Source organism: Centroberyx gerrardi, chromosome 14, assembly GCF_048128805.1.
Source record: "Centroberyx gerrardi isolate f3 chromosome 14, fCenGer3.hap1.cur.20231027, whole genome shotgun sequence".
Classification (NCBI taxonomy): Eukaryota; Metazoa; Chordata; class Actinopteri; order Beryciformes; family Berycidae; genus Centroberyx; species Centroberyx gerrardi.
In genome coordinates this window covers 17,500,963-17,522,281 of record NC_136010.1, presented here as the reverse complement: position 1 = coordinate 17,522,281, position 21,319 = coordinate 17,500,963, and the positions used below count along the sequence as shown (strand labels likewise).

The window sequence follows — 21,319 nt, the reverse complement described above, 5'->3', positions numbered from 1 at the left end:
ACACTGAAGTCAGTCTAATGCTTTCATACGAAGATACATGTTTCTCTCTCCTGGCAAAATATTTATTGTGACTTGTTTAATCTCAGTGTTGACTTTCTGATGTGGGTTCAGGCGTGTCTCCACTTTACATAGCTACCGCTATACCAACTGACCCAAGATCAGGTCGGGCTCCTCCGGTCTGGAACCCGCACTCCTCTGGTGGGCGGAGCTTGTTGCCATGGTTCCGTCTAAACCCAAAAGTTGTGATTTATTTACAGGCTGGGCTGCCTTGTGCACTTTTTTTCAGCCTTGCACGGCTTCACAGTGTCGAGGCAGACTGTGCCAAATGGCCTTCTTCGGGATAACAAATTTAGGCTATCAAAACCCCATTGGGGATAAAATGATAGTGAATCCAAGAGGATCGCCTCACTCCCAGGGTAAGAGGAGATGGGTTTTGTTTGGGTCAGTTGCTTGCCTTAATTCATTTGCTTCTAACGTTTACTGTGCAGCCAGAGGGGAACAACCATAGGAAAAACAGACCTCTTAACCTGCTTACAGTACAATAAATACTCATTTACAAGTCTGTAAGAAATAGCAAAAATGGTATACTACACTTCTATTACTCATGCTTTACGTTACGTCTTGAATAAGATGATACTAAACGGGGTAACGTTAGCTAATGTTAGCCAGTAACGTTAGCTTGCAGTTAACTTAACGCTAGGTGTCCCTGAGGGGCTCCCATGGGTCCCTAGCAGAACGAGAAAGAGTTTATTTTCACCATTATTTAATCCCCCTTAAGTTAAAAGGATAAATGTATATGGACGACTGTTTTATTCACAGGTTTCACTGTTCCTACTACCAGTTCCCTACCTACATTATAGACTGTTATGTAGGCTAGTCCTTATTCTGTGACAAGTCATATGTAACAACAAAAATCCTTGGAATAAAATCTTGAAATTAAATGCAATGGGGGTCCATGGTCAAATCTATATCTATTTGAGGATCCTTTATATTAACAAGTTTAGGAAGCCCTGACTTACTGCATGATATTCATGAGAGTCTCTGAGCAGCATCTCTACTGGGAATAGCTGGTCTTATTGTAACAATGTAATACAAGTAATGATCAGCATGCAGTAACATGTCTCCTCACAGACGGTGGGAGCAATTCCAGATCAGGGTTGCCCCCGCCTCTTCAAGTACCACAGGGCCCCCTCAGATGCACGGACATGTGCAGTGTTTACAGCCAGCCTCCTCCCCACAGCAGTGACATCCATCATGGGAGCCAGGAGCGATACAGAGAGATGGTCAAACGGGTTCAGACACCCAGATGTGAGTACAGTAGACATAAAGGGGTCTGGTGTAAGACGTTATGACAAAAAATGTATGTAATTATGGTGAAAGGCTTGATCTCCTCTCTTCTCCAGCTCCTAACCAGCTGTACTTAATGCCTGTGACGGACAGCCAGCAGTATGGATGGCTGTTATCCAAGGAAAAGAGTCCTGAATCATGGGCCCAAATCGAACGATTTCCCCGGAAGAACAGTGAGATGACCAAGTGGGTAAACGATCCAAATCTGATTTTTCAACTTTTTCATATAGATCTTTGTGATTGTCGTCTACTTGTTACTTTCACAGGTTTGTAAAAGAAATGTCAATGACGGACCGGGAGTTCAGCCTGTTCTAATAACCCTCTCCAGGGTTTTTTCGCTCAGTTTCAGAAGGACACACACACACATGCACACACACACACACACACACACACACACACACACAGACACACACACACACACACACACACACCAGTAGCAGCAGTTGTGATGTAAATCCCCAAGATTAAATTGATAGCAGATTCACTTTTGGAGATTTTCCATGCTTCATTTTGATGCTTCTTTCATCAGTTGAGGAGAATGATTTTTCTTGCATAAACCAATGCACCTGTTTTGATACCAGTTTTATAGGTAATATTTATAATAAAATAATAATTTATTGAGCTATGAGTAACTCAATTTTCCAGAACAGTGCTTCTGAACTTTATTGATTATTGGAAGAAGACTAGATGGTTACACACAATCTTCATTGCACAAGGATAAAAGCATTTATCACAAAGATTTAAAACAAAATAATACATTTGTATATTACATATGCCATAAATAATCGTGCGACCTCCCTAGGGGCCCAGGCCCGTGGCTTGAGATAGACACAGTGAGATTTTACTGTCCCCTAGAGGTATGAAATAATAATGCTTACTTCTGAATTTTGGAGGATAATGGTCTTCATTTCATTATACAAACATGATTTTTAATGTATTGTTAAAAGCCGCTTTTAGTAAAAAAACACCATTGGAAATTGTTATTATTTTCTAAAAGTGTCAGAAAAAATGAAGACATGTTTTGTGAATGATGCCCAATATCTGAGTAATAAGTCTCAATAGTAGTAACAGCTTAGTTCTGTATTGAATAGCATTTTAGTTGCCAGTAGTTTCATATGGAATATACAGTATAGGTGTTTTGTTAGTATACTAGGCCGTGTGCATTAGAGTACTGGGAAAAGAGAAGACTCATTGCAGAGCACATGTTTTTTATATTCATGCCAATAAAGTATAAATCCAATTAATTGTGCACTACTTTTATTAATTACCTTTTTAGCCTGAATCCTGTATGGGTATGCAGTAAATTGCATAAATCCAATTAATTGTGCACTAGTTTTATTAATTACACATTTAGCCTGAATCCATATATGCAAGAGTGTTGTCCAGGAGGTTAATAAAGCTGCCAGAGTGAGCTCAGCTCCTGGACCATGAGGACTGTCCTACTTGATGGACAGCAGAAACTTCTCTACGAGTTGTGGAGGAACAAAGGAGACCTGGCTGTTCTGTGGCTGGACCTCACCTATACCTACTGGTGCAAACCTCTTAATCTGGTGGAAAAAGGTTAGACTGGTACCATAACCCAGTAGACATCATGGATCTCATTCTGGGCTGTTACAAAAGAACCACCTCAGTGACATCTGTATGTGAAGGCCATCAGCTGAAAAAAAGGGATCATTATTGGATGCCATGGTCAAGTCTGAAGTGGAGTGTCCCTCTCTCACCTTCATGGATGACCATGAACGTAATAACTGTCCAAGCTCCCCATCACCAGCCTGCATGAGGAGTTCATGGTCACCTGTACAAGAGAATTGCTGCAGTACAAGGAACTGAGGGATCCTAAAGTCTCCCTGGGTGAAATAGAAGTGAGGGAAAGAGGAGGGCACAGGATGCAGTCCCGGCTACGTCAAAACTGGTGGGGCCAGTGGCGTCTGGACTGGCAGGGCTCGGTACCTTCTGTTGTGGTGGATATCTGTGACATTCCCGCCCGTTGGCTCTGTCCGGTGCCTACTGGGAGCGATACATGCAGCTCAAACATGAGGCAGTGCACACCTGGAGCTAGTTGAGCTTATTTAATGGAGCTCACCAGAGACAAAGGGCTTCCTGTCCTAAAACTATGAGGTTTTTTTGTAGACCAGTAAGTTGGGAGCCAGGATTTATCTTACTGTTTTCTGTTATTTTCACAACAATATCCCCATTGGTCAGTGGGGAATCATCTCTTGTTTTTATGTTTCTTGTTTGATTATTGACTGAACTGCTAAACGGGCTATTCCAATTACAGTACCGTTTCGAATACCTTTCTTTGTCTCTGATACATTTTATTTGTACTTCTATTTATGGATCTATTCCCATGAGTTCAGTGACTCCCTGTGTGCATGTAGCGGTCTGAGCGAGAGACACTCTACCCACTTCCAAAGCAGGGATGTTGTTTCCAGTTACAAGGTCATTGAGCAAGTCAGTCAGCACACACGGCAATCTCAATGGACGCTTTTAAAAATTCAGAGGATCTAGCTGTAGCTATAAAGCATGTATACATTAAACACTGAAGCTCCTTGCTAGTACTGTAAGGGGATGGAAAAATACTTTGCATTACTGTATGTATGAGGTTGTACATAATTAAACTAAATATATGACGGGCCACTGGTGCTATCAGCAGCTGGCAATACATATTTGAAACACATTCAGAACCATAAGATTAGTAATTATATTACCACACAAAACAGCCATTGATTTTTTTTATTCTTTTTCTTCAAGGGGAAATGTTATTTTTCTCTTTGTCATAGTCCTCAACTCTTCTTGTCCTTCACCTCTGCAAAACAATCCCCTTTTGACTCCTTCAACTCAGGGAAAATACAAACAAAACAAAACAAATACGGAAGGATTCATCAGGCCTGAGCAAAACACTGTTTCAGTAGTATGGGGACGACCTTCCTCCCCTCTCCTGTTCCCCGAAAACATCCCAAGAGTTAACAATCAACACAAGTCTATGGACAGCCAATAGAAATAGAATACATACAATGCACATTTTAATAAACTCATGTCCATTCTATAAATTCTTTCCTTATATGAATCACTCTTCATTGGTCACAGTTCACTTGATAGTTTGTGATCTCCAAACTTTACTGTTCTCTGGTGCTCCCACTATGCCCGAGGCCGAATATCATTGCACAGGAGGAACCAATAGCACAAGGCTGCATGAGCTGGCTTTGGTACAAACATGATCAACTGTTGGGTGCCATTGTTGAGAGTGGCGGAAGAGCTAAGTCAGGGCTGATTCTTTAAATTAAATTAATAAGATCAGAGTTACGGATACTCCTTTAAACGTGTTGGACGAACCGAGATCACTGTAACGATGTGCATGTTTACTGAAAATTATATTTGACAAGCCCTCATCCCTTTCTCTCCCTCCGTACATCAGCAGTCCAGATCGGGTAAGCAGGCACAATTCCTGTTCAGTGTTCTCCTATGATTTGTTTTATATTAACTTAAGGCAATCAAACTCAGCAACAAGTCCTTCCAGTTTCGCTGAAAGACTGATTGGGGGGGGAGAAAAAACAACAAAACAAATATCTGTACTAATTCTGCCTTGTCCTCTTCACTACATAGTGTAATACGAGAGTTGTGATTATGTACTGCCATTTGTTATGAGGTTTAAGGCGTGGAAGGGAGAGGTCACCTTAAAGCCTGACTGAGATTTACAATACTGCAGTAGTGGCATAAATAAAATAAAAAGTACAGTGAATCATCTGTATATGTGTGTGTTTACTGCTATGCTTTTGTGAGCATACACCACTTGGGTTCTGCTGCAAAGGCAGCTAATGGTTATTACTATACATGATCCTGTCTATCGCCAGTCAAAATACTGTATTGTACATTAGGATTTAACAGCAGAATAGGTTGGCTGCAGTTGATCAGTTGGTACCAGTGAGCTTGAGCTTTACATCTGGCATTTTACAAGAAAGCGTGCTGGTCTTTGATCCTTTTCATTGGAATGGAATCATCATAATAAGCATAATAATTAATCAGAATCATCATAATAATAACAACATTAAGAATATACAAATGATGGATACAGAAGTGATACAAAATACCCAACGTTAAAACAAACAAAAATGAAAACAAGATACCACAATCAGACATGCTTCAGAGCGGTTATGTTTGGCAAAAAAGCAGTTTTGTTGTATCATAAAAACCTCACAGTGAAAATAGTTATGCCCCTTCAGGATTACAAAGCACAGTATTCAGTCAAAATCGATATATCATATATTTCTCTCCTTCATCTATTTCCTCTTCTTCTTCATAGAAGAATCAAGCTGTGTGGTACCGCTGCGTTCAAATCCAAAGGTTTCCCCCTGATGGCTCTGGAACGTCTTGTTGATCTAAGTTCCTTCATTTCCATTTGCACCAAAAATACTTCTTTGAAAGGGAAGGAGCAGTTAATGACAATATACTGTTATGGCTGAAACCAGCTGTCTATTGGCTGCTCAAGCTCTAAGGAACCAATCTGACTTGGAATGAGGATGAAGAGGATCCTAATCCTAGGTGGAGCTACTTCTACTCCTCCAAGAGTTGCGATAAAAATACAGATTTCCAATACCACTCTTTAGTAATTTTGTCTAGAGGTTGAGGGCATCATCATCTTCTAGAGATAGTTGATGGGATCAGCTCTGATCAGCTGACTGAATGATAGACAAAATGAAAGTAATTGTACATATTTTATGAAAACGATGGAGCAGCCTTTGCTGCCAGCAGTGGGGCAAAGAGACTGAGGGTCGGCCTACTGCCAACAGATCATTGCTGACTTTAGCGAGAACATATCAGACATGTCTTGCCTTGTTTTTAGTAAATACTTTAGTCTTTGGTCAATATTTTCCTCCTCAATTTATACATATATTCATACACACACAAATATGCATGTACATACACACTTATAAACGTGTAATAAACTGGATATTTGTGCACGTATGTATTCACACTTTTCATAAAGGACCTTTTGCACAAAACATCAAGATTGAAATAAATAATTAATCCAGAAACAAAATATGAGTACCTGTTCATAATTCCTGTGAAATAAAAATGTCTGAAAAAAAAACACAAAATAAAGTAAAATAAAAAGTAGCCTTATGTACAGCGTTTATCTTCTTTTGACACAGGCTAAAAGGCGTTGTTTTAAATAAACAGACTTTGCATCTTTCAAGAAGCCTGAGAGAGAGGCTAGACATGAGAAAAACACTTGTCCTTCAATGTGTATGTGGGCCAAAATGGCTGTCAAACAAGAACATTTTCCTCTCATCAAGAACACTTTCCTTCTGAAGTCCTAAAGTCTCAAAGTCTTTTCCTCGTTGCTTGGAATTCAAGTGATGGCATTGCTAGTTATTAGCCATTATCTCACAACGTGAGTCCTCGCTCAGTGGTGCTGTGTCCTTGCAGTGGGGATCTTCCCAACAACTGCTGCTGTGACGGCTGCTAACTGTTGGGCGGTCCATCATTCAGGAAGTAGGTTGTCATTTCCCCTTTACCTTTGACCTTAACCACTCCACGACACTCGAGCACGTACCCTTTGCTTGCAAGCACCTGGTGGAGGTCTGTAGTCACCTGTGGGCAGAACGGGGGAGTGAAAAATTGCATGTTGTTGGAGGATTGTTTACCTGGTAAAACTTTAGAGCACAAGGGTTTTTTTTGAAAATTAAAAACATAGATCCAGTGTAAAAACAAAACTATTCTCCTGCATTGCTACATTGTTTTACAGCGATACAACATAGCAGAGAAGTAATGAACCCTACCTGTATGCAGTCAGGTACTCCTGTGCTGTCCATACGACTGGCCACATTGACTGTGTTTCCCCAAATATCATATTGTGGCTTCCGTGCCCCAATAACCCCTGCTACCACTGGTCCAATGTTCAGACCTGGAAATAAAAGAATAACAGACATTATTTCCTTTCATTTGAAGCTTGAGCTGAACAAGTTGCAATTTTTTTTGCTGGATTCTACATGCTGTCAAACAGAAAAAGCAGTTACTTCTCCCTCACCTATCTTCATCTGGAAGTTGTTGAAGGAATGCTCATTGATGTATTTCATCTGTTCCCTCAGTCTCATAGCGTAGTCGGCCAGTGCAGTAATATGGGAGCGGCCCTCCTTGTCGTAGGTGGAGTCGTTGAGACCGGAGGCCGCCATGTAGGTGGAACCGATAGTCTTGATCTTCTCTAGCTGCCTGTACTTCTCTTCACTGATGATCTGAGATGAGGATAAAAAAATAGCCCATGGTTACATTTTGTAAGTGCAATTTCCAAACTATGATAAATCCTTTTTAAATTAGCTGTAAGCAAAGGCCAAATTAGGTGTAGTACGAATAAAAAAACTGCACTACCATACAGAGAAACACAAATGAAAAATGCTGACGGCACACTGAGCTTACAAATACCGCCAATCCCAAACTTTACCTCGTCAAAGTCGGCGATGATCTCGTTGAGCAGCCGGAGACACTCCACTCCCTCGTTGTTGGCCTCCAGCTCCACGTAGAACTCGGAGAAATTGCTGATGGAGGCGAACATGACGGCCACACACTCACAGGACTGGTAGTACAGCTCGTCGTTCCGCCGCTCACGTGCCAAGAAGTGGGCAGCCACATCCTTGGGCAGAATATTATGGAGGAGGCGACGATTGTAGGCCTGCAGCTCCTCCATCTCCTCCTTCTCCTCTGTGGCCTGAGAGAGGGAGGACAGGGAGAAAGATCTGGACGTTGGAAAACATTTGACAACATACATTCAGTGTGTACGAGTATAATTTACTGTCTGGTAGGGTGAGGATAAAGGAAAGACTGCAGATATTTGCCCTCATAAAGGCAAAAAGATAATAATCCATATCAGTGTCAAGTATTCTCATCAGTTTTCTTATTGATGGACAAGGTTGAGGCTCTTTAACAGTGTGAAGAGGATCTGCCTGGACAACAGAGAGACCTGTAGTCAACATGGTGAGATGGCGCCCTCTAGCGGACGTTGTAGATACCTGTAGTTTCCACAGGAAGTCGAGGCGTGCAGTAGATTCAACCTGCTGGGCGTGCAGGTACAGTGCCAGGACAAAGACTGTGAGGATCACTGGAGTCATGACCCTCAGGGACACTTTGGTCACAACAAATGGGCTGCAAAGCGATGGAGGTCAGATTAGGGTAAAACAGATTTTGAGAGGTGCAAAAAATTCAAATGAGTGTGATAGATCCGGAGATGAATGTCTACAAAGGTCACAGTGAATGTAATCTTACCACTGGTCTGTAGTTTCATTGAAACTGGACCTGTAGTGTAAAAACATAAATTCAAATACTCAACACACTTTAAAATTTGCAGGGACGTAATAAAATGGTTTGATACAAAATACTAATTTAAATTCTTACCATTGAGCAGTAGTTTCATTTAAATCACTAGAAAGGAAAATAATGGCATTTAGAACAGATAGTAAAATAACAAAACTCTGCAGTATGACTAAAATAAAATTGTATTTTACAACTCAGATATGCTTTGATTCAAGTCAATCACTAGTTAAATGCAGGACAGGTTTCCGCTTTATCATTGATAACAGCAATATTGAATCAACTCACTATTCACAGAGCAACCTCAAGACTCAGTGCATCACAATTCCATGTCAAATGTACAAATGTTTACAAAACTAACAATGCACATTAAGAAAAATGTCTCTTTACCGTCTAATTTTAAACATATAAAATAAACTATTTCCCTCTCTCCTATATGGATGCAGCCTGTAGCACTTACAGGGCATTGGAGGTGACGAAGAGGTCTGCGTTGTCGAACAGTGCTACTTGTGGCCACTCCACCAGCAGCAGGAAGGTGAGCTGGATGAGCAGCATGAGGGCCAGCTTCCCTATACTGCTGATCTGCAGGAACACTGAGCAGGCCAGCAGCGTCAGCAGCACACTATAGCTGAAATACTGACACACACAGGAGAGCGGGAGAGGTAATATCAGTGTAACATCTCAGATTGATCACAAATGTGTGACATGGGGGAAAATGGGGGGGGGGAAATCACATCTAGTAGTCTTTTTGAAATGGCTTGACCAGTCGCATAGGGAAGACAAACAGGGAATTTGGTGAGATAGAAGCCTGGTAGTAGACGATGATCCCGGGGCAGAGGCTCACCTCAGGAAAGGGACAGGAGGGGCCTCGGCTGGGACAGATCTCTAGACCCCCTTCCACAGACACATTCAAGCTGCGGATCAGACAGGGCGTCACCAGGGCAGCAGAAGTGTTCAGCTTCTCGGCAACGCAATTCTTCAAGCTCTTGGTGTCACAGGCAAACTACAGTACAGGTGAAGACAAACACACACAGACAACCATATATATATTAATATATATAAGTGGACAAGGTTTACAGTATGCTTGGCTGGTATATGTGTATAGTATGTGTGTGTCTGTGCGTGAGGGATCTGTTTCTTTGTTTTGAGTCGTAATCTGTTTAATCGCACCATATTGACAAAGGCAGAGATGAAGACGAGGATAATGGTAAATACTCCAACCAGGGTGCTGTTGGTGCGAGACTGGACAATCTTCTTTGAAACAGTCTGCATTGCAGCTGGAAAGAGCTACAAGAGGGAGGAAGAGTAAAGAGAAATGATTTAAAAGTTAGATATGCAGTGAATGCATGTACATATCAGCAAAAGATTTTGTGCTTGACAAGCTCTGCTACCTTGATGCAAGAGTATATGGCACAGATGAAGAGGATGTTGGCGAGTATGATGAAGATACTGATGTAGATTCCCAGCATGACTGGGGTGCTGCAAGGAAGAACATAGAGATACAATTATAAACATTTACACACATTGTTATTTATAAGCTTTGTGACACATACCAGAGGATTTATATGATTCAGTGTTTATCTTGTTTTCTGTGTGAATGCAAGTGTGTGCATGTGCGAATTACTCACTGTGGAAAGATAACAATCTGTATGAAGGATATGAAGCAGAATACTAGTAGAGTACAGGCGACATAGCCTCCAAAGCGATCGTCCACCTTCTTTGAATACTACAACAACAAAAAAGACACAGCTAGAGTCAGATACTTGTCTCAAGACAGACAGTTTTTTAAGCTGTGGTTTTAAACTAAAAAAAACATTATAAAAACCACTAGGAGTCTTAGTTCCAACCTTTTTCTCCAAGCTGGAGGTCTGAAAGGTGAGTAGGAACTTCTTAACATGATCCTTCCTTAGTTGGTCAATGCTGCGAGCGTCAATGGCTCGCCCCAGAAATTCATCCACCTCATCCTCCGGGTTCATGGCCTCCTGAACACCACGGCTGCAAGAAGAAGGGAAGAGAGAGAGAGAGAGAGAGAGAGAGAGAGCAAGAGGAGAGAAACACAAAGACATAAAGGGGTCAACAAAATCCAGTAAAGCAGCACATCAGTCCTCATACATGTGCGTGGGTCGAAATAGCCAACACTCACTTGTCTTTACTGGAGGACTCATCAATCCCCTGAAGAGGAGAAAGAAAGTGGCGATCAGAAGACTCATAACAGCATGTCTTTAAACTATCACAAAAAAAATGTGACTCTCACGGACATGCTGCAGTCTGACTCTGTCACCATGAACATGGTTGCTGATCAGAAATCTCACCATTTGCCTGAAGACTTTGGAGTCTTTGGTCCTGGAGAAGGTTCTGTCTGGGACCCAGCGCGGCATCAGACCCTCGTTAGAGTTGGCCCTCGTCCGCTGCATCTTCGCCATCATCGCCTTCTCCTCTTTCTGCTCAGAGGAGAAAAACACGAAGGCTTGACCCACTGTTCTTATAAAACACACAACTTGACTTGGGACTTGACTTTGACTTGTACTTTGATGACTTGAAAAGGTTTCTAAAGTCTTGACAAAAGATCTTGGGTTTGTGTAAATGACTTAGATTGAAAGTGATGAGATTTGTTCCACCAGACGACTGAATTTAAATTCTGTTTTCTGAATTTGTATGTATGTATAATGATTGAATTTATTGAAGTTGAGACTCAACTACTGGACTCTTGATTTGTTCTGACTTGACTTGGTGTTCTACATTTAGACTTGAGACTTGACATTAATGACATGGACTTGACTTGGACTTGACTTGGTAATCTACATTTAGACTTGTGACTTGACTTGAGACTTGTGCCTCAAGACTTGAGTCAATAGAGAAATATTGGCAAGTATTCAGTGGTTACCAACGCTAGAAGAAGTCTTTATCAGTATAGTTTTTATGCCTGTGTGTTTTTGTGCACTGACCCGTTTCTGGCTGCAGCCGAGGACCAGGAAGGTCTCGATGCTGTTCTCCTTCAGGTACGCGTTCCTCTCCCCTCCAAACCCCGGCTCCACCTCGTAGTCTCCGTTCAGATACTGCAGTGTGGCCTTAGTGATGTGGATCCGCCTAGCAGGACGAGAAAGAACCAAGGATTCAGTGTAAAACCTGTGCGTTTTTTTTGTCTTGTGTGTGAGTGTGTGCTTCTTTCCCCCTCACCCTGCTTTGCCTCCTGCCTCCATGTGGTTGGCCAGTGTGACGTCATTAGACCACACATCAAACTGCCACTTCCTGAGTCCCAGCACCCCGCAGTGCACGCGCCCACTGTGAATGCCCACACGCATGTTAACGTTGACGCCTGTCACCTCGCGCACCAGCCTGCCCAGACGCAAAGAAGAAGAAGATACGTGTCTTTTCTACATCAGGACAAAACTTGAAGGAAAACTGAGGAAAGCGCACACATAAATCCAAAACAAACACACAAACACACACAACTCCTACTCACGAGATGGCCTCTATCATGTCGACGCCCATCTCCACACAGCAGTGGGCGTGGTCGGCCCGGGGTTCAGGCAGTCCAGACACACAGTAATAACAATCACCCAAAATCTTAATACGTAGACAGTGGTTCTCCTGAGAAAGGGTGATATAGAGGGAGACAGAGAGAGAGATTGCGAAGAAAGAGGAAAGGGAAACGGGGTTGTTGAGTGTCCAAAAAGTATCCGAGAAGAAACTATTATGGCTCAAGAGATGGAAAGATACAGAGAGGGAAGACAGGAGGCTGCGGCGGCCGCTTACCGACGCCAGCTTGTCGAAGCGAGCGAAGAGTTCATTGAGCGTCATGACCAGCTCCTGAGCCGTGCACTGAGAGGCCAGGCTGGTAAAACCCTCGATGTCTGCAAACAGGATACTGAGGAAGAGAGGGAGAAGCACTATTAATCCCTGATAATGATTCATAAAAACACTGACCTCTCAAATACCTACAAAAATCGTTTTAGTAAAGCATTTGGTAGAGGTGTGTCCGGCCAACTGTGCGATGCTATATTTTCATCTTTACACTGCAGCAGTACTATATTGTACTGTGGTACTATCAGTGCTACTGACCTTGAGAGAGGCGGTAAGTTCGACCTGAATGTCCTACGAAGGAGATTGGTGCTAGTGTAATGTGTGTGTGTGTGTGTGTGTGTGTGTGTGTGTGTGTGTGTGTGTGTGTGTGTGTGAGAGAGAGAGGGAGGGAGAGAGGGACTGTGTGCAGTGTGTTTGCTCAGTGCTGTAATTGAATGTGTGCTGAAGCTCTCCATCTTTGGGGATTATCTTATCTTGGCTGCTGGTGATTAAGTATTCCCTCACTAGTGTTAATTAGCCTCCACTCTGCCAAACCACTCTACCCTCTTCTGACTCTGTGTGCGTGTGTGTGTCTGTGTGTGTGCAAGTGTGTGTGTGTGTGTGTGTGTGTGCGTGTGTGTGTGTGTGTGTGTGTGTGAAAAATATTCTGGAAGAATCAAGGCAGGATGCATGTGGTGTGATATGTTTGATAGGTTCAAGTAATATTCTAGCTTCAAATGTGTTTTTCTGCTTAAAGATGAGAGATACTGTGTTATGGAAATCTTTACTTCATATTCCATAAGGGTTTCTGATATGAAACCTCACTCTACTATGCAACAAAACAAAGCTGTAATCCTCCAACAAAGATGGTTAAGTTACTGAACTCTTTTGTTGATGGGTTTTTACGAATATTGTGCCGTCAAACATGAAAGAAGCGGCTGTGGCTGAGTGTCCAAGCTGACCTGACATTGTCATGTTTCTGGATATAGATCTTATGGAACATCATGTCTTCCTTCTTGGCATTGATGTCAGCCTTCATCTCCATGGCAACGTGCCTTGGCAACACAGAAAGCAACAGGCGTTCCTGGAAAACAAAAACAAAAAAAACACAACACAGCTAGTGTCATTCGCAATATTATCTTCTATCTGCAATATGTCAAGTGTGCACGCGTGTGTGCGTGTGTGTTTGTGTGTGTGTGTGTGTGTGTGGTCTTGTACTTCTATCCTAATGAAAACAAGGTTGAGTTTTAGACCTTAAGAGTGCTGACTTTTTTGGCCGGTCCTCAGTTCTTCAAGCATCTAGTTTAGGGTCAGGACTTGGGTTTAGGGTTAAGGTTAGAATTAAGACTAGGTTTAGGCGACGTACATTGCATTTCTGGGCCCATTTTGACATTTTGTATTTCACATCAAGATATTTCCAGCACAGCTACAATGGAGTTTGATAGCAGAAAAATGTTAATGCTATTTAAAACATCAACGGTAAATGTCAGGTTTTGGTGTCAGTCCCTCAGAATCAAAGGCTTCTTTCTCTCACCATCTGACTCACCATTTTGGACCAACGGTCAACAATTATACAGGGAGGAATCCATCGTAAAAGAGGCAGAGATACCAATTTCATCACCGACACCAGCCACAATAGACCAGAATGCAATGCAGCCACAAGACATGCTGTGTTTTGAGTAAGTTCAAGTTCAAGTCAAGTTATTTATATAACCCTAAATCACAAGCATGTCTCGAAGGACTTTACAAAGAATGAGCCTATCTAGATCTAACTAATCAACAATCAATCACAGAACAAAATGATGTAATACAGTATGCAACAAATTACACACAAGGAAGCAAAATAAAGCAAAAGACACAAAATAGCATGTTGAAGAGGCATAATAAGCCTGTCTACCCTACATGGCCTAGCCTACCCGCCAACTGCAGACCCTTAATGGATGCAAGGAAAAACTCCCAAGGAAACCTTATTAGGAAAAAATGGGAGAAAACTAGGGCGGGCCAACTCCAAGAGGGATCAACCACCAGGACAGCTGAGCGTGTAATAGTTGCCGGGACAAAACAATAACTGAAAAAACTCTCGCTCCACTATCACCATGAATGCAACAAGTTCATGCCCGTTCACTTGGGGGCTGTCAAAAGGCATTCTGAGAAATGCAGGAAATCACTAACTGAAGTAAAAGTAGGCGAGGCAGGTTGAGGGAAAGTGGGTACACCAAAAAGGTAAATTGCAACACTTCACTACAAAATAACTCCTGGAATACATTGAATATCACAAATTGATGACAGTGTAAGAGTATCCGAGGGTGGAATTTTCTTTTAAGGTTAGGAGTTAGGGGTTAGGGAATGAATGTAGGGTGTAGTAGTGTGTGTGTGTGTGGGCCTACCTGTTGTTGATTCTCCCTCTGCAGGTGTAGTCTGGCCTGGATGTAGCCTCTGGTCTCCTGGAAGGCTTGTCTCTGGGAAACCTCGGCAGGATAGTGGGTGCAGATGCCAATGATGTTAGTGCACAGGAAGATCAGGACGTTGGCGCTCACCTGCAGAGAAGAGGAGCACGAGGAAGAGGTGGTGAAGAATGAGATGAGGCAGAGGAAGGAGAATATCGACGATACTCTTGAGATTACGTAGGGAGGAAATTCTGAATGTAAGTTTAAACATCATCATGATTTAAGTGCAGCAGCAAACAGGTAGAGAAGCGGGATAAAACAAAGACATAGATCTCCGATAGTGCAGAAGAGCGTCAAAATACGCCGTTTGACATAGATTTTAGTTTCCATGTAGCTATGTAACTGTTTTTGCATCCGGTACAGAATGGTTTCATAAGTCAAAAACTCCATGTGCAAACACTGGCAGAGGCAGTAAAAATCCCTGTTCATTTCCCCATAGAGAAAAGAAGCCGGGATCCAGATGTCATTTTTGTGGGTTTAACCTTACATCATAGTAAAATGTCCTCTGTTTGACTTGTATCATTAGAGAGTGGTGGAGAAATACAGTAAGTCTCGAATGCTTGACTTTACCGGAAAATGCCTGCCTGAAAGGACATAAAAAACACGACTGGAGACAAACTTGTAATACAGTTTGTAAGCATTCATTTATGATGCCGGTGACACGAATTTCATTTCCCTCTGTACCTGTACGCTACAACATTTCTTTCCCCTATCTCCCTCAAGAGCACAGACTGAGAAAATATGCAGTATGCCGTGTATCACTGTGATTAAAAGACATAAATGTATTCAGTTATGAATCAATGGACTGAAAAGCATGGGATGTACAGCATGCATTTACAGCAGAACCATGTTTATCCAAACCCAGGTTTTCTGTACCAAAGCTTGTTATAAACATTAAATATTCAGTCACATATTCTGAAATGTTGTATCACGTTGAAACGCTTTTAGTTGCATGTACAGTCAATAAAAAAGCAACAATTACATGCAGCATATTTTCCCCTGCCAATTTTATCTATATTTTCTATATACTTATTTCTGTATTTATGTAATTTATCTATTTTGCATGCCTATTCATTAGATCTGTCAAACTGCAAGTCTGGAGTTCTCAAGGTTCTACTATGCTCTCACACACACACACACACACACACACAGAACACAAAATTTCCAACATTTCCTCTGGCAGGAAATGATCCTATTTGTGGGATCAGCTGTCCCCTTTGCTCCTCACAGTCCATTGACCACCTAATAATTTTACAGCATGCTTTTAGCCCGCTATCAGTCCAGGCACAGCAGTGCTTTCATATGTCCTGATATGGGATATCCCCCAGTGTCCTGAAAAGGTCCCCAACTGCATCGTGGGAAATGCTGTTGGTGCTTGACCTGTCACGGGGCCATTTCCTTTAAAGATGTGCTCTTGTTTACAGCATGAAAGTGGAGCTCTTCACTCCAGAGGCTACTTTTGGACACTAAAATACGCAGCAAGAGGAAGCCCAGTGATGATACATCCTGTATCAAATATCAATAATACCATAGAAAATATATAATTGTGGGACTTGGGTCAAACAGGGTTTTGCCATATCTTACTCTCAACTCAACTCAACTCAACTCAACTGTATTTATATAGCACTTTACACACAACACAGTTGATCCAAAGTGCTTTACAACACACACAGAGGAAAACAAAAACAAAAGAAGGAAACAAACACAATAGAAGAGGAGAAAATCAGAGTGATGATAAATAATAATGATAGTAATAATAATAATAGTAAAGGTACATGGTCACACAGAGCCCAAAATGACAACACAGACCTACAGAGACTTCAGGAGAAATACCTGAGCTAGTTAAGTTAGGCACAGTTAAAAGCTAATGAGTAGAAGTGTGTTTTAAGATGACTCTTGAAGATCTCAATAGTGGGGGAGAATCGGATGGTGGGAGGAAGAGAATTCCATAGTTTTGGGGCAGCGATAGAGAAGGCCCTGTCCCCATAACACTTAGTCCTGGATCTCGGGACAGACAGTCTTTGGTCAGACGATCTCAGTACTCTGACAGTGTGATATGGGGACAGGAGTTCTGTGATGTAAGAGGGGGCGAAACCATTTAACACCTTGTAAACAAACATCAGGATTTTAAAATCAATTCTGTAGCTAACAGGCAGCCAGTGTAGGGAGGCAAGAATGGGAGTAATGTGCTCCCTCTTTTTTTGACCTTGTCAAAACTCTTGCTGCTGCATTTTGAACTAGTTGGAGACGGGATAAACAAGACTGAGTGATACCAAAATATAACGAGTTGCAATAATCAAGGCGGGATGATATGAAGGCATGGATGACTTTCTCCAGGTCAGAAGTACAGAGAATTGATCTGAGTTTGGAGATGATGCGGAGCTGCATGAAGCTTAATTTTACTACCTGATTGATTTGTTTGTCAAACTTCAATCCTGAATCGAATATGACTCCAAGATTTTTTACATGTGGTTTAACAGAGGGGGCCAATGGGCCAAGATGAGGAGAACTCTGCATGTTATAGGATGAGATTGGCTTCCAAAACAAATCTCCTTTTTGCCGAACACTGTTTATCTTTTTGAAATTCATGCTCAATGATTATATTTAGGTAGAGAGAGTTTTCTTTTTAATTCCAAGGTAGCCAGAATCAGGTAGAAACATTGCACAGGTGAATCCTGACACCTCCTGGATGGAAATGGAAACACAAGTGGGCCAGAGGGTCACTCTGAATGTCATTACAATACTGTACCTCACTGTACATTCACATTTAAATATACACACTAAAAACAACACAACACGCCAAAGGAAAAGATCGCACTAACAGTATGGTACTAACAATATGTATGGAAGAAAGATGAATCCAAAGTTGGAGAGACAGTTGGTTAAATTAATTAAAACTTTATTTATTAATCTTTTCTATGAACTTATTATTGGTCTCTGAAACAAGTGAAAGGGGGGCGTGCAGACTGACAGAAGGGCGTGAATGAGTGAAAATGAATCAGACAATATTGACACTAAAAAGCGGGAAGCGTGAGAACGGCAGCAGGGAATAAAGGTGACCCAAGGTGAGAGAGTTTGCAGAGCATCACAGAAACAAGAATAGAAACAGATGGGTAATGGACAGATGAGTTTAAAAAGAGAGCAAACAAGAGGGTGGGGTAAAAAATAGAACAGCAGCAGCAGCATAGAGGACAGCACAGATAAAGTGGAAGACTGACAGATGTTGAGGATAGGAAGGAAATAGTGGCGAGGAGAGAGAGAAGAGGAAGGAGAGAGACAATGAGAGGATGACAGAGTAAGAAAGGGTACGAGTGAGTGAGCCGTATAGAGCAAGGAGGGCGAGAGAGAGAGAGAGAGAGAGAGAGAGCAGGACAGATATGGGCCACAGTGACATTAGGCAGATGGCTCAGAGCGCTCAGCTCTGTTTACATTACTCTCACTGTTCAAGCAAAAACAGCCATGAGACAAAAGTGAAACCTGCAGCTTGATGTGTGTTTGCAGGTGAACGCCTCCTGTCAGTCTTTATGCGTACAGTCAAGACTCTATAAGTCATGTTTATGCCGCATGCGTCCCAGCTAAGTATTTTTTACGCGTGGAGGTTTCGCGCAATGTGTGCATCACACTCCATGTGTTTGAGCTCACAGGCTAAAACTAATTGCTTGCTTTTCTCAAGAGGGCAAGGGCTAGTGGGTTTACAGAGTACACAGTAAGGTCCTGTGTTTACGCAACAGCACTCCACCTCTTTAGGAGCTCTGCTTGGCAGCACTTACCTGCTACCTGTACCTACCATTCTCCCAGTGCAAGGCCGCCGCACCTGTTCATCCCTTCTGTCCTCCGCACAGTCATTTATCTAACTCCTCCGGCTCGCTCGGTTATTACCTCATCCTGCTCTCCTTTCCTTTGCACCATTATAATCATACCACCAGCGTTACGATCGTATATATCAAACTGCTCACTCATGATCGACTTACCAGTACGATTATGGCCTAGTAAAACGCGGCTACGTTCAGTTTGTAAAGACAAAAACACACCAGGAGCATCATTCAAGTCGTGGTAACATTGCTCAGTTTTCTACCAGTAAAAGCAGTTCTCATTTCCCCGGGGGTGACATGGTGGAAGCAGCCAGCCAGCCAGCCACCAGTCTGCGGAGAGGACCTCGGCCTAATCCCTGGATATCAAAATGGCATTATGTAAGAGCTGCCCTGATCTAGACAGGACAGGCAAAATAACAGCAGTAGCAGCAATGACTGTTCAGCACAACATAGATTAAAATGTATTTTGCCACACAAAAAAAAAAAAAGCCTTCCAACGGCTTAGGGAGGATATGCGGGCTCAATCAATGAATGATCAACATAGCTCGGTGGACGGACAGCTGAAAAAATGACTGACCAACTGAACAGACTATAAGGCCGCCTGACTCCTGAGATGCCTCTACAGGGACTTTACAGTAAATTATGGGGTCATTTTCTACACTTTTACCAAAACCATTAACCAAGAGTCTGGAAGAAACCCATAACACTGTGCACATTTTACTGATCCTTACATTTTTTGCACTAACACTAACTAAACACTAACCTGTTGACAATGCACTCCACTAAATGTACATTTGTCCAGCTGCTTCTGAACAGCACGCTATTACAAGTGACTGTGTTTTATGAATTGACTTCTTACTTAGTCTTCGCTTTAATCTCGCACATGATCTGGGACGTCCAAACAAACATGGAGTGGATGCAGCAGTGACATACAGCTGCTCAGCATCAGTAATGTCTCAGCATCAGCAGCAGCAGCAACAAATCCTTCCCCTCCACATCCCAACACCGACCGCCGCTCTGCACCTAATGAAAGCTCTCCGAAGCGATCATCTCCGAGTCGGAGGGCCAGGCGAGGATGAGAGGGGGGCTAATGGAATATTCAGAAAGTTTATTTATAATTTTCCTCCTGCTTTATGATGGATTTAGCACAGCGGCCATTTACTTTAGCAGGAAGTCTGTGGTCTTGACAGAGAGTCTATAAACATTGACTTTTAAGGCCACAGGGCCTCTTTTCAATGGGCCTGTTTCAGCGGGGAGAGAGTGTTCTTTGAAGAGCAGAGAGCATACAGAAGAATGTGGACAAATGGGACATTTATCAGGATAGTGCCCTGCCAAGGCTTTCTAACAGACAGATGTAATACTTCAGGTGAAAATTCATTAAATGGCTGGCAAAAAAGGGAAATTGGCCAACAGGATTTAGTCGATGAGGTTGTGGCTATGTAGAAACCAAACCATCCGATCCAAAACAGGCTGTAGGATGTGATAAAATGACATCGCTCATAATCCCGCCCCATTTCAAACCACACAATCTTAGTCCCAAATCCAGAATCAGGGCCAAGGTTTTTGGTATATAGGTCTTGTTGCTGAATGTCAGCGCAGCTTATGGGTCTTTCTTTTCTCTTTTCTCAGCGTGTTCACACAGCACAGCAGTAGGTGACCTCCCCCCCCTCCCTTAATCCCCCCATCCTGCTCTCCATCCCACTTAACAATACTCAGCCAACACCCAACGCCGAGACACTGATCACAGGATGGCGCGTGTGTGTGTGTGTGCATGCATGCAAAACTAGCGTGTCCGAGAAGATCTTAACATTTCCCCTCACACCTGGTATTACTATTGTAGAAGCCAATTTATTCAGACCCCTTGTGAACAGATGTCAATTGAGAGAACGAAATGTTCAGAACGCATGAAATGAAATGACTGAAATGAATGTTGAAGTTGCCGACTAAAAGCTTGCTCAGAACATGAAACGTGCGCGCAGGCATTCTGAAATGCTGTATGAAGTCTAATTCGCACTTTGAATCCCTTTCGTTACATCATGCATGAACAAGGAAATACCAGCAATTACACAAAAATCAATCGGATATATTTTCCCATTGACACATTTTTCGTCCAATCAGTCGACCGGTCAGTTCAGAAGTCAGCGGTATGCAAAAACAAGGCTCTGCTGTAATCACCAGGTATCATGTTCACTCTCCAGACTCAATATTCCTGTTACACAGCTGACAGTTCATTTTGAAGCCTGTAGACCTCACAGGACTCTTAAGACAATCATGACAGTGATTTTATACATATATATGATAACTCAGCGTTGCTAAAGAGGGTGTGTCTCTCTCTCTCTCCCTCTCTCTCTCTCTCCCTCTCTGTCTCTCTCTCTCTCTCTCTCTCTGCGTGCGCTCCTCTCTCTCCAAGCCTCCGTCTTGTGAAAGGTTCTGGTTAGTGTTGGCCCGAGACTCACACCCACAGAGACTGTGAATTATCGGAGATGGCAGCGCAGCTTTCACTTAGCAACTATCACCCACATTCCACAGCCTCCCTCCAAAGACTTGCCGTCCCCCACCGAGGTTCAGACAGGGTGCAGCCTGGGGACCCAGCGGGTGGGGTGGGGTGGGGCTGTAGCCCACGGCCCA

At 42.6% G+C, this 21,319-nt stretch overlaps 3 protein-coding genes across 3 annotated transcripts in view; 1 reads left to right on the top strand and 2 right to left on the bottom strand.

The window, feature by feature from the left end:
• Positions 1–325: 325 nt before the first annotated feature.
• Positions 326–1,662, top strand: spmip11 (sperm microtubule inner protein 11). Its single transcript, XM_071894570.1, has 4 exons — positions 326–416; positions 1,237–1,308; positions 1,404–1,533; positions 1,614–1,662. The coding sequence occupies exons 1-4, from the start codon at positions 326–328 to the stop codon at positions 1,660–1,662; spliced, it is 342 nt and encodes a 113-aa protein (XP_071750671.1).
• A 2,409-nt stretch (positions 1,663–4,071) lies between these two features.
• LOC139907999 (adenylate cyclase type 6) overlaps positions 4,072–21,319 on the bottom strand; it is a 32,025-nt gene continuing 14,777 nt past the window's right edge. Inside the window, exons 4-24 of the mRNA XM_071894554.2 lie at positions 14,820–14,969; positions 13,395–13,516; positions 12,406–12,517; positions 12,113–12,240; positions 11,827–11,985; positions 11,595–11,736; positions 10,962–11,090; positions 10,793–10,821; positions 10,497–10,644; positions 10,278–10,375; positions 10,041–10,128; positions 9,820–9,936; positions 9,494–9,652; positions 9,110–9,285; positions 8,734–8,760; positions 8,605–8,634; positions 8,352–8,484; positions 7,787–8,050; positions 7,376–7,580; positions 7,128–7,252; positions 4,072–6,939 (exon numbers count right to left, since the gene is read on the bottom strand). Coding sequence (XP_071750655.2) covers positions 6,811–6,939; positions 7,128–7,252; positions 7,376–7,580; positions 7,787–8,050; positions 8,352–8,484; positions 8,605–8,634; positions 8,734–8,760; positions 9,110–9,285; positions 9,494–9,652; positions 9,820–9,936; positions 10,041–10,128; positions 10,278–10,375; positions 10,497–10,644; positions 10,793–10,821; positions 10,962–11,090; positions 11,595–11,736; positions 11,827–11,985; positions 12,113–12,240; positions 12,406–12,517; positions 13,395–13,516; positions 14,820–14,969 — 2,670 coding nt within the window. The 3' untranslated portion in view covers positions 4,072–6,810. The remainder of the gene's footprint in view (positions 6,940–7,127; positions 7,253–7,375; positions 7,581–7,786; positions 8,051–8,351; positions 8,485–8,604; positions 8,635–8,733; positions 8,761–9,109; positions 9,286–9,493; positions 9,653–9,819; positions 9,937–10,040; positions 10,129–10,277; positions 10,376–10,496; positions 10,645–10,792; positions 10,822–10,961; positions 11,091–11,594; positions 11,737–11,826; positions 11,986–12,112; positions 12,241–12,405; positions 12,518–13,394; positions 13,517–14,819; positions 14,970–21,319) is intronic.
• Positions 13,611–21,319, bottom strand: part of LOC139908023 (nuclear receptor coactivator 3-like) — a 192,069-nt gene continuing 184,360 nt past the window's right edge. Inside the window, exon 23 of the transcript XR_013507186.1 lies at positions 13,611–13,649. The gene's annotated coding sequence lies outside the window, so the exon portion shown is untranslated. The remainder of the gene's footprint in view (positions 13,650–21,319) is intronic.

Coding starts and splice junctions, on each gene's coding strand:
- spmip11 (XM_071894570.1), top strand. CDS start 326: ATGGCCTTCTTCGGGATAACAAATTTAGGCTATCAAAACCCCATTGGG. Junction 417..1,236: donor AGGATCGCCTCACTCCCAGG/GTAAGAGGAGAT, acceptor AGCCTCCTCCCC/ACAGCAGTGACATCCATCAT. Junction 1,309..1,403: donor ACGGGTTCAGACACCCAGAT/GTGAGTACAGTA, acceptor TCTCTTCTCCAG/CTCCTAACCAGCTGTACTTA.